Source organism: Schistocerca americana, chromosome X (genome assembly GCF_021461395.2).
Source record: "Schistocerca americana isolate TAMUIC-IGC-003095 chromosome X, iqSchAmer2.1, whole genome shotgun sequence".
NCBI lineage: Eukaryota > Metazoa > Arthropoda > Insecta > Orthoptera > Acrididae > Schistocerca > Schistocerca americana.
Window position 1 is genome coordinate 541,777,392 of NC_060130.1, and position 17,974 is coordinate 541,795,365.

A 17,974-nucleotide genomic window follows, 5' to 3' on the forward strand; every position below is an offset into this window, starting at 1 on the left:
TATTAAATTTTTTGTTAAGATTTTTTCCAGAAATGTAAACAGATGATGATCAAACGGACTGTATCTCCCAAAGGAGACAGATAGTTAGCACCATGGTTCTGCCTTGTGAAGCAAACAGCTCTTGTGATCAACTCAGGAAAAGAACATTGTAAGGAGGATGTCACAAGACACCTCAGTAACTATGTGTACTGTTGCAAGAGAATGTATTCAGATAGCTGACACTGCAAAAGATGCCTCTAAAAGAAGGAGTTCTGCACATTGAAGTACCAACAGGACCTGTTATGATTTAAAGGCCAGGAGCACAGCCATTTCAGAAAAACTACGGACCAAGCTTGTGTACACACTGCCTATTTCAACAGCCATAATGCAGATATCACCAGCTGCTGGCCATGAGGGGAGGTCCATGCCAGTAATCAAGCTGAGAAGAACAACAAGCTCCCACTGCCAGACTTCATTTACACTAGTTGCAGGCCACTGCCTGTGCTGCACTGGCTACACTGATCTGGCACATTTCCACCAGTGGGCCAGTCACTGTGTGGCTATCATCTGCTGTTGGCTGCCTCGCTGGTGGACTGGGATTTGAGCCTGAACCATCTAGCTGTTCGGTTACCTCTTCTCAAGCCAGCAAATACTGTAGACATTCTTCGCCCTGTGTCGGCATATATTATCAGCGTTCACCATCACCTGGTGTGAGTACAAGCCACTGCCATCATCCACACTGGGGCCCGCATGTGGTTTGATCCCATCTGGTCTAGTACACTTCATGCTGAGCAGCAGGGGTGGGCCAGCTGCCATGGGTACCTTATACTGTCCGATGTGTGTCACTCAGCTCCATTCCCAATTCAGAGCTACAGCTGCCATGCTGATGGCATCACCTACCCGGCTGCCACTATTACTTGAGAAAAGATGCCATATGCTGCCCATCTACTGGGCCATCGCCGACACTGACAACCTTTGCTGATTGAAATCAGCCATATCATGGGGGCACTAGCTACCTTCTGATTACCATCTTCACTGCTGTATGTTGTTGTGAAATAAAGAGATTGTTCAACCAAACCAATGCCTGCCACCACACCATTGCAGCCAGGCCCAAGATGGTGAACTGCAGACATCCTGACCTATCACAGCCAGACTCTCCACCCACTGTAGCAGTCACTCACCCTGGCCACTATATCTCATGTAATCCAAATATTAAGTTTTACCTTCTAAAGATTTCCAGCAATAAGAGAACTATTTTTGTTTCCATTCCACATTACAAGTGTGAACCCAAACTACTCTTGATTCCATCTGTATTTTCTTTCCAGCATGTTTCATTTGAGCTCATACTCCTTAACTAATTTTTTATAAGTCTTAGCACTCTGTCTTCTCAAATGACAATTTCATTTTATTAAGGAAAATATCTTTCTTGGACAGCATAAAATCAACCATTCACTTTATGATACGAAGTATGTACATTAATTAACAGCATTCTGCCATCACCTATTCAAAATAAAAATTTATGTTTGCTAGGATGTATTGCTATAGCAGAATCAGAAAGGTTAAATTGTTGTTGATCAAGATAACTCCAAATGGAAGAGTTGCAGCATGACAGTTGTTCATTGGGCTAATCATGGAGATGCATACACAATATTCAAATGGGTTTCTGACTTTCTTAATATTTGTGTTACTACCCCTAGTTACAAATAATAAGGAACACTAACTTACCATATCTCTTTCTGCACAAATATAAGGTCCAACCCGGAGAATCACTAACAGACCCTCTTCTTGTGCAATGTCAATGAAATGTAAAAGATCAAGATCTCCACTGAAAATGTATTCCCCAGGTTCCGGAGCATGCTGACTCCACTCAACGTACCTGTGGGTCATCTGATTAAGTATTTCAATTTTTTATAGTTAACAAAATATTGTATATGTTTTGATAAGTAATGGTAATAAGAAAAGAATACAAAATGAGCTGGGAATGAAACCAATACATTTTCTGTACAAAAACATTGAAAAATATGAGAAAAAACTATTACATACAAACATTTTCCGTAAATTTTATTCAAGATAAATTTCATTACGGTAGCATATGAGAGATGCACAATAACACAAATCTATCTCCATATATGTGCTAGCCACATGTAATGTTCAATAAATGCTTCTGTTACATTACTTGTTTAATATAAAGAAATTGTTGTTAATTAAAGGAACTTCAAATTTATTTTTAAACATACCTCTTTACTCTACATTTTTTTTATATCTGTGGATGGATTATGAAAGGTATTTACAGCTTTGTAATTTTCTTGTCTCTTAGCTAAAGCTAGAATCCATAAAGGATAACACAAATCATTATAATTTACTATTGTAATTGTGAAGAGCAATTAAAATGAAGGGAACTGTTGGTAAGAAATTTCATAAGAGTGTAAATGTGCTTTTTTGTTAATTCTGAGAGCTGTTTAAAGAGATGGCTACAAGATGTAAACAGTTGAAACCTCATACAGTTCTAAATTACTTATTTCTACATTTACATCTACATTTATACTCCGTAAGCCACCCAACGGTGTGTGGCGGAGGGCACTTTACATGCCACTGTCATTACCTCCCTTTCCTGTTCCAGTCGCGTATGGTTCGCGGGAAGAACGACTATCTGAAAGCCTCCGTGCGCGCTCTAATCTCTCTAATTTTACATTCGTGATCTCCTCAGGAGGTATAAGTGGGGGGAAGCAATATATTTGATACCTCATCCAGAAACGCACCCTCTCGAAACCTGGCGAGCAAGCTACACCGCGATGCAGAGCGCCTCTGTTGCAGAGTCTGCCACTTAAGTTTGTTAAACACCTCCGTAACACTATCACGGGTACCAAATAACCCTGTGACAAAACGCGCCGCTCTTCTTTGGATCTTCTCTATATCCTCCGTCAACCCGATCTGGTACGGATCCCACACTGATGAGCAATACTCAAGTATAGGTCGAACTTGTGTTTTGTAAGCCACCTTCTTTGTTGATGGACCACATTTTCTAAGGACTCTCCCAATGAATCTCAACCTGGTACCCGCCTTACCAACAATTAATTTTATATGATCATTCCACTTCAAATCGTTCCGCACGCATACTTCCAGATATTTTACAGAAGTAACTGCTACCAGTGTTTGTTCTGCTATCATATTATCATACAATAAAGGATCCTTCTTTCCATGTATTCGCAATACATTACATTTGTCTATATTAAGGGTCAGTTGCCACTCCCTGCACCAAGTGCCTATCCGCTGCAGATCTTCCTGCATTTCGCTACAATTTTCTAATGCTGCAACTTCTCTGTATACTACAGCATCATCCGCGAAAAGCCGCATGGAAGTTCCGACACTATCTACTAGGTCATTTATATATAATGTGAAAAGCAATGGTCCCATAACACTCCCCTGTGGCATGCCAGAGGTTACTTTAACGTCTGTAGACGTCTCTCCATTGATAACAACGTGCTGTGTTCTGTTTGCTAAAAACTCTTCAATCCAGCCACACAGCTGGTCTGATATTCCGTAGGCTCTTACTTTGTTTACCAGGCGACAGTGCAGAACTGTATCGAACGCCTTCCGGAAGTCAAGAAAAATAGCATCTACCTGGGAGCCTGTATCTAATATTTTCTGGGTCTCATGAACAAATAAAGCGAGTTGGGTCTCACATGATCGCTGTTTCCGGAATCCATGTTGATTCCTACATAGTAGATTCTGGGTTTCCAAAAACGACATGATACTCGAGCAAAAAACATGTTCTAAAATTCTACAACAGATCGACGTCAGAGATATAGGTCTATAGTTTTGCGCATCTGCTCGACGACCCTTCTTGAAGACTGGGACTACCTGTGCTCTTTTCCAATCATTTGGAACCTTCCGTTCCTCTAGAGACTTTCGGTACACGGCTGTTAGAAGGGGGGCAAGTTCTTTCGCGTACTCTGTGTAGAATCGAATTGGTATCCCGTCAGGTCCAGTGGACTTTCCTCTGTTGAGTGATTCCAGTTGCTTTTCTATTCCTTGGACACTTATTTCGATGAAACTTCCTGGCAGATTAAAACTGCGTGCCCGACCGAGACTCGAACTCGGGACCTTTGCCTTTCGCGGGCAAGTGCTCTACCAACTGAGCTACCGAAGCACGACTCACGGCCGGTACTCACAGCTTTACTTCTGCCAGTACCTCGTCTCCTACCTTCCAAACTTTACAGAAGCTCTCCTGCGAACCTTGCAGAACTAGCACTCGTGAAAGAAAGGATATTGCGGAGACATGGCTTAGCCACAGCCTGGGGGATGTTTCCAGAATGAGATTTTCACTCTGCAGCGGAGTGTGCGCTGATATGAAACTTCCTGGCAGATTAAAACTGTGTGCCCGCCGAGACTCGAACTCGGGACCTTTGCCTTTCGCGGGCAAGTGCTCTACCAACTTAGCTACCGAAGCACGACTCACGCCTGGTACTCACAGCTTTAGTTCTGCCAGTACCTCGTCTCCTACCTTCCAAACTTTACAGAAGCTCTCCTGCGAACCTTGCAGAACTAGCACTCCTGAAAGAAAGGATATTGCGGAGACATGGCTTAGCCACAGCCTGGGGGATGTTTCCAGAATGAGATTTTCACTCTGCAGCGGAGTGTGCGCTGATATGAAACTTCCTGGCAGATTAAAACTGTGTGCCCGACCGAGACTCGAACTCGGGACCTTTGCCTTTGGAAGGTAGGAGACGAGGTACTGGCAGAAGTAAAGCTGTGAGTACCGGGCGTGAGTCGTGCTTCTGTAGCTCAGTTGGTAGAGCACTTGCCCGCGAAAGGCAAAGGTCCCGAGTTCGAGTCTCGGTCGGGCACACAGTTTTAATCTGCCAGGACGTTTCATATCAGCGCACACTCCGCTGCAGAGTGAAAATCTCATTCTGGAAACTTATTTCGATGTCAGCCATTTTTTCGTTTGTGCGAGGATTTACAAAAGGAACTGCAGTGCGGTCTTCCTCTGTGAAACAGCTTTGGAAAAAGGTGTTTAGTATTTCAGCTTTATGCGTGTCATCCTCTGTTTCAATGCCTTCATCATCCCGGAGTGTCTGAATATGCTGTTTCGAGCCACTTACAGATTTAACGTAAGACCTGAACTTCCTAGGATTTTCTGTCAAGTCGGTACATAGAATTTTACTTTAGAATTCACTGAACGCTTCACGCATAGCCCTCCTTACGCTAACTTTGACATCGTTTAGCTTCTGTTTGTCTGAGAGGTTTTGGCTGCGTATAAACTTGGAGTGAAGCTCTCTTTGCTTTCGCAGTAGTTTCCTAACTTTGTTGTTGTACCACGGTGGGTTTTTTCCGTCCCTACAGTTTTACTCGGCACGTACCTGTCTAAAACGCATTTTACGATTGCCTTAAACTTTTTCCATAAATACTCAACATTGTCAGTGTCGGAACAGAAATTTTCGTTTTGATCTGTTAGGTAGTCTGAAATCTGCCTTCTATTACTCTTGCTAAACAGATAAACCTTCCTCCCTTTTTTTATATTCCTATTAACTTCCATATTCAGGTATGCTACAACGGCCTTATGATCACTGATTCCCTGTTCTGCACTTAAAGAGTCGAAAAGTTCGGGTCTGTTTGTTATCAGTAGGTCCAAGATGTTATCTCCACGAGTCGGTTCTCTGTTTAATTGCTCGAGGTAATTTTCGGATAGTGCACTCAGTATAATGTCACTCGATGCTCTGTCCCTACCACCCGTCCTAAACATCTGAGTGTCCTAGTCTACATCTGGTAAATTGAAATCTCCACCTAAGACTATAACATGCTGAGAAAATTTATGTGAAATGTATTTCAAATTTTCTCTCAGCTGTTCTGCCACTAATGCTGCTGAGTCGGGAGGTCGGTAAAAGGAGCCAATTATTAACCTAGCTCGGTTGTTGAGTGTAACCTCCACCCATAATAATTCACAGGAACTATCCACTTCTACTTCACTACAGGATAAACTACTACTAACAGCGGCGAACACTCCACCACCGGTTGCATGCAATCTATTCTTTCTAAACACCGTCTGTACCTTTGTAAAAATTTCGGCAGAATTTATCTCTGGCTTCAGCCAGCTTTCTGTACCTGTAACGATTTCAGCTTCGGTGCTATCTATCAGCGCTTGAAGTTCCGGTACTTTACCGACGCAGCTTCGACAGTTAACAATTACAATACCGATTGCTGCTTGGTCCCCGCATGTCCTGACTTTGCCCCGCACCCGTTGAGGCTGTTGCCCTTTCTGTACTTGCCCAAGGCCATCTAACCTAAAAAACCGCCCAGCCCACGCCACACAACCCCTGCTATCCGTGTGGCCGCTTGTTGCGTGTAGTGGACTCCTGACCTATCCAGCGCAACCCGAAACCCCACCACCCTATGGCGCAAGTCGAGGAATTTGCAGTCCACACGGTCACAGAACCGTCTCAGCCTCTGATTCAGACCCTCCACTCGGCTCTGTACCAAAGGTCTGCAGTCAGTCCTGTCGGCGATGCTGCAGATGGTGAGCTCTGCTTTCATCCCGCTAGCGAGACTGGCAGTCTTCACCAAATCAGATAGCCGCCGGAAGCCAGAGAGGATTTCCTCCGATCCATAGCGACACACATCATTGGTGCCAACATGAGCGACCACCTGCAGATGGGTGCACCCTGTACCCTTCATGGCATCCGGAAGGACCCTTTCCACATCTGGAATGACTCCCCCCGGTATGCACACGGAGTGCACATTGGTTTTCTTCCCCTCTCTTGCTGCCATATCCCTAAGGGACCCCATTACGCACCTGACGTTGGAGCTCCCAACTACCAGTAAGCCCACCCTCTGCGACCGCCCGGATCTTGCAGACTGAGGGGCAACCTCTGGAACAGGACAAGCAGCCATGTCAGGCCGAAGATCAGTATCAGCCTGAGGCAGAGCCTGAAACCGGTTCGTCAGACAAACTGGAGAGGCCTTCCGTTCAGCCCTCCGGAATGTCTTTCGCCCCTGCCACACCTTGAGACGACCTCCCACTCTATCACAGGTGAGGGATCAGCCTCAATGCGGGCAGTATCCCGGGCAACCACAGTCGTAGTCCGATCGGGGGATGCGTGGGACGAGCTGGCCGTCCCCGACAAACCCCCATCCGGACCCCCACAGTGATGCCCATTGGCAACAGCCTCAAGCTGTGTGACCGAAGCCAACACTGCCTGAAGCTGGGAGCAAAGGGATGCCAACTCAGCCTGCATCTGAACACAGCAGTTGCAGTCCCTATCCATGCTAAAAACTGTTGCGCAAAGAATGTCTGAACTAATCTACAGAGAGCGCAAACAAATCGACACAAAATTTAAACGGTTATTAAAATACAAGATTGCCTAGTAAATGCAGTAATGCTGCTACTTGCGCACTGCTGACACACTGCTCGGCGGCGGAAGGAGACTACGCGATTTTACACTATTCAGGTAGTAAAACGCGATGCTACAACTCTCAAATACTATAATACGCCCGAAATCTATGAATTAAACAATGCAAGTACCAAAAACACGCAAAGAAATTAAGAATTAAACTATGTAACAAATGAGTGAGCTAGGAGTATACGACTTGCTGCTGCAGCTGCTTATCCAACGGTGGCAGGGAGCATTAACCATTAATATCTTTGGCCCAGATGAAGAGTTAGCCCAAAATACTGTAGTGTAGGACATCATTGAATGGAAATATTTTAACTTACTCACCACAATGGTTAAGGCAGTTGACTCCCTTTAAAGGAGAACAGAGTTCATATCCCTGTCTGAACATAAGTATTTAGTTATACTCCAACTGCGTTCTGTGCAGTCCTGAGCTAGTACAATACTGATGCATAATTAAAAGGTAGTGTTGTTGCATATTTTCTGCAGAAAGAGATGGTTAAGGCAGTATATATTGCCACTCGAGTGCCAATAGCTTAACATAGATATTTCCACTCTGTGCACATCCTCAACCACAGAGGTGGGTACACTATATTTAATAATTCAGAAATAATCATGGAGAAACTAAACTGTTTTGTGCATTCAGAAACAATAACTCTTACATAGGCTATATAGTATGTGGTGAGTTAGAAAAAAATCATTTACAAAAGACAGTTATAATTTTATGAAAATGTGATGTTTTGATTTATTTCTCACAGTCAGTTTTCATGGGAAACCTGTAAATGGCAATGGCACCATAGATTTTTCCAATATATACTGAAGAATTTATGGGTTTCACAGCCTCTGCCTGCTGACACTGATCTGAGGCAATAGAGTAGGTCAGGTTTAACTAAACCTTGGTGTTACTTGAACCATCACATAAATTAACTATTCACAAGAGAAAATTATTTTTTTCCTACCATAAATTTGTTTTCATAGGTTCAGAGTGCTATATGACCTTAGATGGCTGCTATATGTCAGCTAAATTCTTTGATATACACTGTCCAGTCACATTAATGCAACCATCTGTCAAAAGTCAATGGCAATGGCAATAGCCACCTTTTACAGTGTGAACAGCTGTGAGACATGCAGAAAAAGATTTAGTGAGGTTATGGAAGGCACTGCTAAGGATGTGGAACCATGCCTACTCCAATGCAATGGCCAGCAGTACTAGGTTCCTCAGTTGAGGATCTGTGACATGAACAGCTTGCCTGAGGTGGTCCCACAGATTCTAAATTGGGTTTATATCCAGGGGTATGGTAAACTCATCCTGGTGCTCTTTGAACCATATAACATACACTGTGAGCTGTGTGACACATTACATTGTCCTGCTTGTAGATGCCATTGTGCTGAGGAAAAACAAATAACATGTAGGGGTGGACATGGTCTCAAAAGATAGATACATACTTGCATTGTCCCGCTGTGCCTTCCAGAATGATGAAGTCGTTTGAGAATGCCATCTGGCCAGACCCCTATGACAATTGTTGTAGGGTGTTTGCTTTCACAAGTTTCATGCCACATTCCAACGACCATCTGTTCAACGGAGCATTAAACATGCTTCATCTGAAAATTTAACCTGTCACCACTCAGTGGATGTCCAGTTGTGGTACTGGTGTGCAAATTCCAGCCTTTGTTGCCAATGAACTGCAGTCAGCAGAGCTGCGTGAACCAGGCACTTGCTGTGAAGGTCCAAATGCAGCAACTTTCACTGAACGGTCACTGAGAAGACACTGTTGTTAGCCCCTAGGTTCATTTGTGTGATCAGCTGCTCCACAGTTGCATGTCTATTCTCCCATGCACATCTCTGCAGGCTTCGTTTATTTCTCTCATCTATTGCCCGTATTGCACCACAGCTGCCTCAGCACCAATCATTTTGTCATGCATGGTATGCTTTAACATTGGTGGCACAAACTTAGCCATTTCAGAAACGTTCCACCCTTGGCCAAAATGCCAATGACCGTGCCATGTTGGACATCAGATAAATTGCTCTATTTCCACGTTACAACAACAACTGCACTGTTCTCTACATCCACCTGACACACTTTATATATCCACTGTTAGTACTGCTAACTACCATCTGTGAGTGGTTACTGCGTGTTGACACCAAACGTAAGCAGTGGTCACAAAAATGTGACTGGGCTGCGCATATAAAAATGTTAAATCCACTGGTAAGAGTAATTTTTTTCACATCTAACAAATTCTTCTGAAGTTTTAATTACTGATAGCATACTGTTTTGTTTGTTTGAGTTAAATTCTCTGTCTATTGCTTTATGGTACTCCATGGAATATAATCTGTGCATAGAGCCATTTTGCCACCTTTGCGAAGATTGCTGATAAAGTGAAGATGGGGTTAACTGGACCACCAAAGTATGAGGTTAAGTAGACCAATTCAGTTAATCCCACTAAGGTGTTGATGAATTAATCCAATGAGTAATTTCACAGGAATCCCCACTATTGCCTCCAGAATTACCATACATGAAAGCACAAGCCTTGTAGGTGTAGCCTATCCTTTGGCGTTTACTGTCTCCAACATCTTAATAGGCCTTAGTGTCAGTGGTATCGAACCTTTCAGTTAAACATACTTACTGACCAATATTTTTTTGTCATCATATGTAATGAGCAGACTTCTGCCAGTTCAGCAGAAAACTGCAGATAACTCACTGGGAGAAGCTGCAAACAAACGTGCAGATGGCAATGTGGGCAACACCGGACGTCAGACAGAAGCTCAGCAAATAGAAATTATTCATCCTGCGCAAGTTTGGCCATATATTAAGACCAGTGCACGGAAAACAATAAGAGGTAGAAAGAAAGGTAAACCAACTATCGTCACCAGTACACCAGCTAACCAATGGTTAGACACAGCAGCAAAAGCCATAAGATCAAAGGAATTGCAAAAAAAGCATACATTTAATGAAGTAAAGCCTTCACTAAAACGCCAGAAATTGGAAGCGAGCAGCAACCACTCCGACGATGATCATGTCCAGTACCCCAGTAGATCGATTCATCTGATAATGACTTGCACATACAGTGAAGTGCCAAAGAAACTGCTATAGGACTGCGTATTCAAATACAGAGATATGTAAACAGGCAGAATGTGGCGCTGCAGTCGACAGCACCTATATAAGACAACAAGTGTCAGGCTCAGTTGTTAGATCAGTTACTGCTGCTACAATGGCAGGTTATGAAGATTTAAGTGAGTTTGAACGTGGTGTTATAGTTGGCATATGAGCGATGGGACACAGCATCTCTGAGGTAGCGATGAAGTGGGGATTTTCCTGTACGGCCATTTCACGAGTGTACCATCAATATCAGGAATCCGGTAAATCATCAAATCTCCAACATTGCTGTGGCCAGAAAAAGATACTGCTAGAATGGGACCAATGATGACTGAAAACAATCGTTCAATGTCACAGCAGTGCAGCCCTTCCCCGAATTGTTGCAGATTTCAACACCGAGCCATCAACAAGCGTCAGTGTGTGAACCATTTGACAAAACATCATTGATACAGGCTTTTGGAGCCGAAGGCCCGCATGACACAAAGCTTTATGCCTCGCCTGGGCCTGTCAGCACTGACATTGGACTGTTGATGCCTGCAAACACGTTGCCTGGTCCGACGAGCCTTGTTTCAAATTTTATCGAGTGGATGGACACGTACGGGCATGGAGAAAACTTCATGAATCCATGGACCCTGCATGTCAGCAGGACACTGTTCAAGCTGGTGAAGGCTCTGTAATGGTGTGGAGCATGTGAAGTTGCAGTGATATGGGACTCCTGATACGTCTAGATACGACTCTGACAGGTGACATGTACGTTAGCATCATGTCTGGTCACCTGCATCCATTCATGTTCATTATGCATTCCAACGGACTTCGGCAATTCCAGTAGGACAATGTGACACCCCACATGTCCAGAATTGCTGCATAGTGTCTCCAAGAAGACTCTTCTGAGTTTAAACACTTCCACTGGTCACCATACTCTCCAGAAATGAACATTATTGAGCATATCTGGGATACCTTGCAATGCACTGTTCAGAAGAGATCTCCACGCCTCGTGGACAGCCCTGCAGGATTCATGTTGTCAGTACCCTCGAGCACTACTTCAGATGTTAGTTGAGTCCATGCCACATCGTACTGCGGCACTTCTGCGTGCTCGCAGGGGCCCTGCACGATATTGGGCAGGTGTACCAGTTTTTTCGGCTCTTCAGCGTAAGTGGTACTGAAAATTTTGTAACAGTGAAGAAAGAGACTTCATTTCAGTCAAACAGAAGGAAAAACTGTCGCGAATGGTTGCAATTATGTTGCTGAAGTTATTGTAGTATACGATGGTGGCTGCAAAGTAAATTTTTGAAAGAGAGTTGCTTCTAGTAACAATTTGAAGCTGCAGAAGAAGGTAATACCTTTATTGCTTCAAATAAAATAGTTTCCAAACTACCCAATCCAGTACATGACAATAGGACTCAGTATTCAAAAAAATTATGTGGTTCCAGATTGATGTCGCTAAATTCATAGTGCACTAATTTCGTTATTTCCGAGTTTTTTCATTGATATTGTCATAAAGGTTTGTTTAGCATTGTTTCTGATGTTGTTGCAACACATTTTTATGTTTAAGGCCAAGTAATTCATTTATTTAAACGAAAGGTCCAGTTAACCATCAGATATGGTCCAGTTAACACTGCCAATGAGGTTAAATGGTTCAAACGTGGGGTCAAAAGTCTTCTCTAGTCCTGTAAAATCTGTCAGCTATTGCAAGAATGGAAGTTTTTTATATGTTTTCCTCTAGCTAAGCCTACATGAATAAAATTTTTAGAAAAAAAAATGGTTCTGAGCACTATGGGACTTAACTGCTGTGGTCATCAGTCCCCCAGAACTTAGAACTACTTAAACCTAACCAACCTAAGGACATCGCACACATCCATGCCCGAGGCAGGATTCGAACCTGCGACCGTAGCGGTCACGCGGTTCCAGACTGTAGCGCCTAGAAACGCACGGCCACTCCGGCCGGCAAAATTTTTAGAAAGACTCAATTTTAAATAACATTTCAAGGGAAGAAAAAAAACAGGTACAGTTAACCCTAACTTCGCTTACTATTATTGCAAGAGTCCGGTAAGTTTCCACACTAGTTGTAAGAAAGGATGTGAGAACGGAAGCAAAGCCGAAGTTCCGTGTTGCATGACCTAGTACATTTCTGCATGTTATGCTTATTGTTGACTGTTTGAACTTGGCTCATTCTGTGAGAAGAAAATCACGGGATATGCTTTGCATATTTACTGTTGAAGGTGCATCTGTGTACATACACAGCCAAGGACATGGACATGCATAAGTGTGCATTTGACTTGGGATTTTGTAATAGGGCTAAATCGTACGATATGTTTTTTCGTGTTTTGAGCACGATGGAAAAAAACAGTACTGATGAGGTTACTTGAAACAGCGTTGTAACTCTGTGCACAAACTAATTCGTAGTATTAAATCAGCGCTTGTGGTTTAGTTGCTGTAGCAGAGTGTAACTGACATATTATGTTACATTTAGTTTTCGTTTTCAAGAGGAGTGTATATTATCTACATTAATCGTAAGTAAGTGATGACCTGAGAGTATCATTCAACATGCTGAAGAGGCGATTCTAACAGCTATTGAGGGAACAGGGTTCAAGCAACTGCAGATTCTGGCGCACATTGGAACAAATTATGCCTGGCGTCTGGGCTCCGAATTCATATTTGGATCAATTCAGCGACTGGCAGGTAAGGTTGAGAAGATCAACCTTGCGCACCGATTTTAAACGAAGGTCACAATTTGCAGCGTTGTCTTCAGAACCGATCATAGCCTCCTCGTTCTGAGTCGAGTAGGACTGTATCAAAGACCTCGAGGGTTCTGTGACAACCTAGGCTGCGGCGTCCTGAATTTGCGCCATAGAGTAGAGAACTGTAGAGTTCTTCTAAATAGGTCAGGTATACTACACATCAGGTAGATGACTATGTGTGTGGTGCACATTAGGTGACTCTCCATCCAGTCCACATAACGACAGCTGCAGTCAGTGGAAGATACAGAAAAACCTCAAGAAGGGGGCGCTAAAGATATCTTGAGCTACCTTTAATTTTACCGTAATAAAAAATAATCAAGCCACATGCAGAGTTTAGTTTCCCATACCTAACTCGTAACTATTGTTACGTTATTAGTAAAAATATTATTACGAGTCTCGTAACAATATTTTTATTGAGAAATTACTATGAATCACTATTATTAATACTTCACAATCAACAGATAATTCTCAGTCTTGACTAACATTCACACTTGCACTTGCTGCAACTAGAACTTTTTACTTATTCATTTCTTCAGTCTTACCATTTCTGCTTCTGAATGTAAACTAGCTTCCTATTCGGCGAATAGTCCGTATTTATAACGCTGCGTATCGCAGGTTCTCTGTATAAGAAAACAGTAGAATATTCGCGACTTTTCTCGAACAAATGCCAGACAGAATAACATATCGAGATCACTAGAATGGCAGCGACTTTTTTCGTAGGTATGTGTTAGCTATCTATGTGCCAGACAGAAACGTACAAAATACGATGACATGGACGCGCGTGCTACATAGGAAAGTGCAACTACTCGATAACTCGATTCATTCGAGCCGACTTATGAAAGAAACGAACGAATAGCGTGCAGGCTGACTGGCGGGGGCGACGCGGGTGGCAATGCGTGTGACACCGCATGGCGTGGGGAGGGGGGTGGGGGCGACCCGCGCGGCCCCCATATGTATCCACCGCTGGCTGTAGCAGACCCAGAAGTGTAAAGTCCAAAAGAATGCCCCTTCCAGGCGGCCAGTCGGAAGTATTAAAATCATAATAGTTAATTGCTGAAGCATTCGCAACGAAGTGCCAGAGTTTGAAGTTCTCCCGGCAAGCAGTGAAGCTCACATAATATTACTTACAGAAAGCCGGTTGAAATCTGAAATTAGTAGCAGTGAGATTTTTGGGGATAATTGAAGTATTCATGGAAAGGGTAGGCTAACAGGAAATGGAAGTTGTACATTTATCGGAGCAGACAAGAAAGTAAAATCCACCTAGATAGAAACTGAAGCAGCACGTGAGATTCTTTCGGCAAGGCTCAGTAGTATCAGGGGTGGGCATAAAATGGTAATTGGATCCTTCTATCGCCTGCCAGACTCGCCTCCTGATGTAACGGAAAGCTTTGGAGAAAACCCCAGTGTGCTTGTACGTAACTTCCCCAATCACACTATAATCATCGGTGGAGGCTTTAGTGATCCACCAATCAATTTGGATGTTTTTTCACGTCCACCACTAACACCTGTTAATTTTCCTATGAAACATTATCGAATGCCTTCTCTTAAAACTACCTAGAAAAGATAGTTCAGAACACCACTCGATGTGGAATAAATTATATCTAATGACAACAAACAGACCTGACCTCTTTTGCGGATGTCCACATAGAATCTGCAACCAGTGACAATGACGCGGTTGTGGCGACAATGATTACCAAAGTACAACGACAATCAGAACAAGTAGAAAGACATATATTTTCAGTAAACTAGATAAAAAGCGTTAGTTTCATACCTCGATGAGAAACTTGAAACTTTCAGCGCAGGACAGGAGTATATAGATGAACTATGGCTTTAGCTTAAAAAAACAGTTGACCATGCACTGGATAGGTATGTACGTAGTAGAACAGTCCATACTGTAAGGGACCCTCCATGGTATATAGTCACTGTAAACAAACTTCTTCAGAAACGAGACCATTGGTAACAAGTGTAAAACAAAGCATAGGGCAATAGATAGAGAGATGGTGAATGAAACGCGTGTGGCCGTCAAGAGAACAATACGTGAAGCCTTCAGTGACTACTGTAGCAGAATATTGTCAAATGATCTTTCACAAAACGCACAAAAATCATGCTCGTGTGTAAAGGCTGTTAGGGGCACCATATTCAGTGTCAAGTTATTTGCGAATCAAACAGGAACTGATACTAATGCAGGAGAAATGCCCCACTTTAATTGTCGCACAACCGAGAAGATGAGTGAAATCAGTATTAGTGTCACTGGTGTTGAGAAATAGCTGAAATCGTTACAATTGAACAGAATTCCAGGGACCTTTGGAATCCCTATCAGATCCTATACTAAATTTACTGCTGAGTTAGCCCCTCTTCTAAAAATAATATATCATGGATCCCTCGAATTCTTTGCTACAGTTAATGATGATAGATTGTAGTTTTCATCGAAGATGTGGGTTCTACATGTCATTTTAATTGGAACATCAGCGCGCATCTTGAGATACTGTCCTCACACTTATATATTAACTCATTAAATAATTATGGTATGTACTAGCAGGCAGTGCGATGGGTCTGTTAGCACATGACACAGAGGGTTCAAACAGCCTTTGAGGCATCTAGATTGCAATCTGAGAGAGATACATAAATCTCTTTCCATGGTCGCCCTCTTCTTCCGTTCTACTCCTCCCCCCTCTCAACCCACTCCTCTGCTTCATCAAATAGCAGACACAACTTCCCCTTCCTGGGCCAGGGCGAATTCACCACTGCGGGGGTTCACCACATCTGTATGTAGAATTAAAAAATGAAATGATCGCATGGCATTGTTGGCCAGCTTGTCCCATTCGGGTTTGGTCGCCAAGTGCAAGTCTTATTTCAGTCGGCGCTACCTTGGGTGACTTGCAACCGATGATGAGGACAACACAACACCCAGTCCACAAGCGGAAAAAATCTCCAACCCGGCTAGGAACCGAACCCAGGCTCAGTGCATGGGGGCAAGCACGTTACCACCCAGCTAAGCAGGCGGACTGTGTGCAGAATGGGGAAGGTGTGTGATCTATCTGAGTTTGACGGAGGGAAGATTGTGATGGCCCGGAGGTTTGGCACGAGCATTTCGAAAACTGCACGAGCTGTCGGGTGTTCAAGGAGTGCTGCGGTGAGTGTCTTCAATACATGGTGAAACCAAAATGAAACGGCCTCCAGATGTTGTGGTGTTAGGCAGCCACCTCTCATTACAGATGTCGGACGTCGTAGGCTGTGAGACTGGTAAAACAGGACAGACAGTGGACTGTGGCGGAACTAACATCAGACTTTAGTGCTGGGCAGTGTAAAAATGTGTCTGAACACACAATGCACCAACCCTCCTAACGATGGGCCTCCACATCAGACGACTCATGCATGTGCCAGTGTTAACACCATGACATTGGCAACTACAGATGAAATGGGCAGGTGACAAGCGGCACTGGACATTGGTGCATTAGCAGACTATTGCATGGTCTGATGAATCCAGATACCTTCTTGGTCGTGCTGATGGAAGGGTACGAATCCGTCGTCTTTCAGGGGAACAGCTCATTGACTCCTGTACTGTGGGATGGAGACAAGCTGGCGGCAGCTTCATTATGCTCTAGGGAACATTCACGTTCGTATCCATAGCTACAGTAGAGCTTGCGCAAGCCACCATGATGGCAAAGGGGTATCATACACTGGTTGCAGACCATGGACACCCCACAGAGTTGCAGACCACGGACATGACAATTATATTTCCCGATGACAGTGGCATTTTTCAACAAGATAATTCACCATTTCATAAGATCAAGAGTGTGCTGGAGTGGTTCGAGGAACAAATTGACTATTTCCAGGTAATGTGCTGGCCCCCCAACTCGCGAGATCTGAACCTCAATCGAACAGAGCTGGGATGTGATTGAATATGGTATAAGAGCTCATCGTCCCCCTCCCCAGAATTTACGGCAATCAGGTGACTTTTGTGTGCAGATGTGGTGCCAACTCCCTCCAGTATCCTAGCAAGGTCTCATTGCTTCCATGCCTTGATGCGTGGCCACTGTTATCAATGCCAAAGGTGAACAAATCGTCTGTTAGGAAGGTAGTCACAATATTCTGGCTGATTAGTGTATAGTGTTATAACTGGTGATAATGCCACTACTTTCAGATTTGGAATAGCTTAGAGTAACGGTAAACTTTGAGTTCATTCAAACACTGATGAACATTTGATAGTTTTCTCTTTTATGAACAATTCGTATTTCATTCTAAGAACTAAACATGAACTTTTCTATGAGATGTTAGGTGAACCTGTAGCAAACTGAGGCACTCTTATATCGTCAGTGTGTAAATTGGTTCATGACACAACAGTTTAGAACTCTCTGGGGATTGAAATAATTGTATTAAAACAACAAGTCTTTGCCAGCGAAGTTCAAAAATGGTTCAAATGGCTCTGAGCACTATGGGACTTAACATATGAGGTCATCAGCTCCCTAGAACTTAAACTACTTAAACCTAACTGACCTAAGGACATCACACACATCCATGCCCGAGGCAGGATTCGAATCTGTGACCGTAGCAGTTTCGCGGTTCCGGACTGAAGCGCCTAGAACCGCTCGGCCACCGCGGCCGGCCTGCCAGTGAAGTTATTTATAGTTTATCACTTTCATCAAAGCCCTTCATACAATGCAATGCACAGCAAATTTATTACTCCTAGCTCACGGAGATATTACGTGGCTGTGTGATCTACCATAATACAAAGAGTTGGCCAAAGGAATCGTTTCAGACCACACATTGC

At 43.5% G+C, this 17,974-nt stretch overlaps 1 protein-coding gene across 1 annotated transcript in view; it reads right to left on the reverse strand.

The window, feature by feature from the left end:
- The window catches only part of LOC124555135 (beta-galactosidase-like), a 319,307-nt gene that overhangs the window by 140,930 nt on the left and 160,403 nt on the right, over positions 1-17,974 (reverse strand). The window contains exon 3 of the mRNA XM_047128946.1: positions 1,705-1,855. Within this exon, the coding sequence (XP_046984902.1) occupies positions 1,705-1,855 (151 nt within the window). The remainder of the gene's footprint in view (positions 1-1,704; positions 1,856-17,974) is intronic.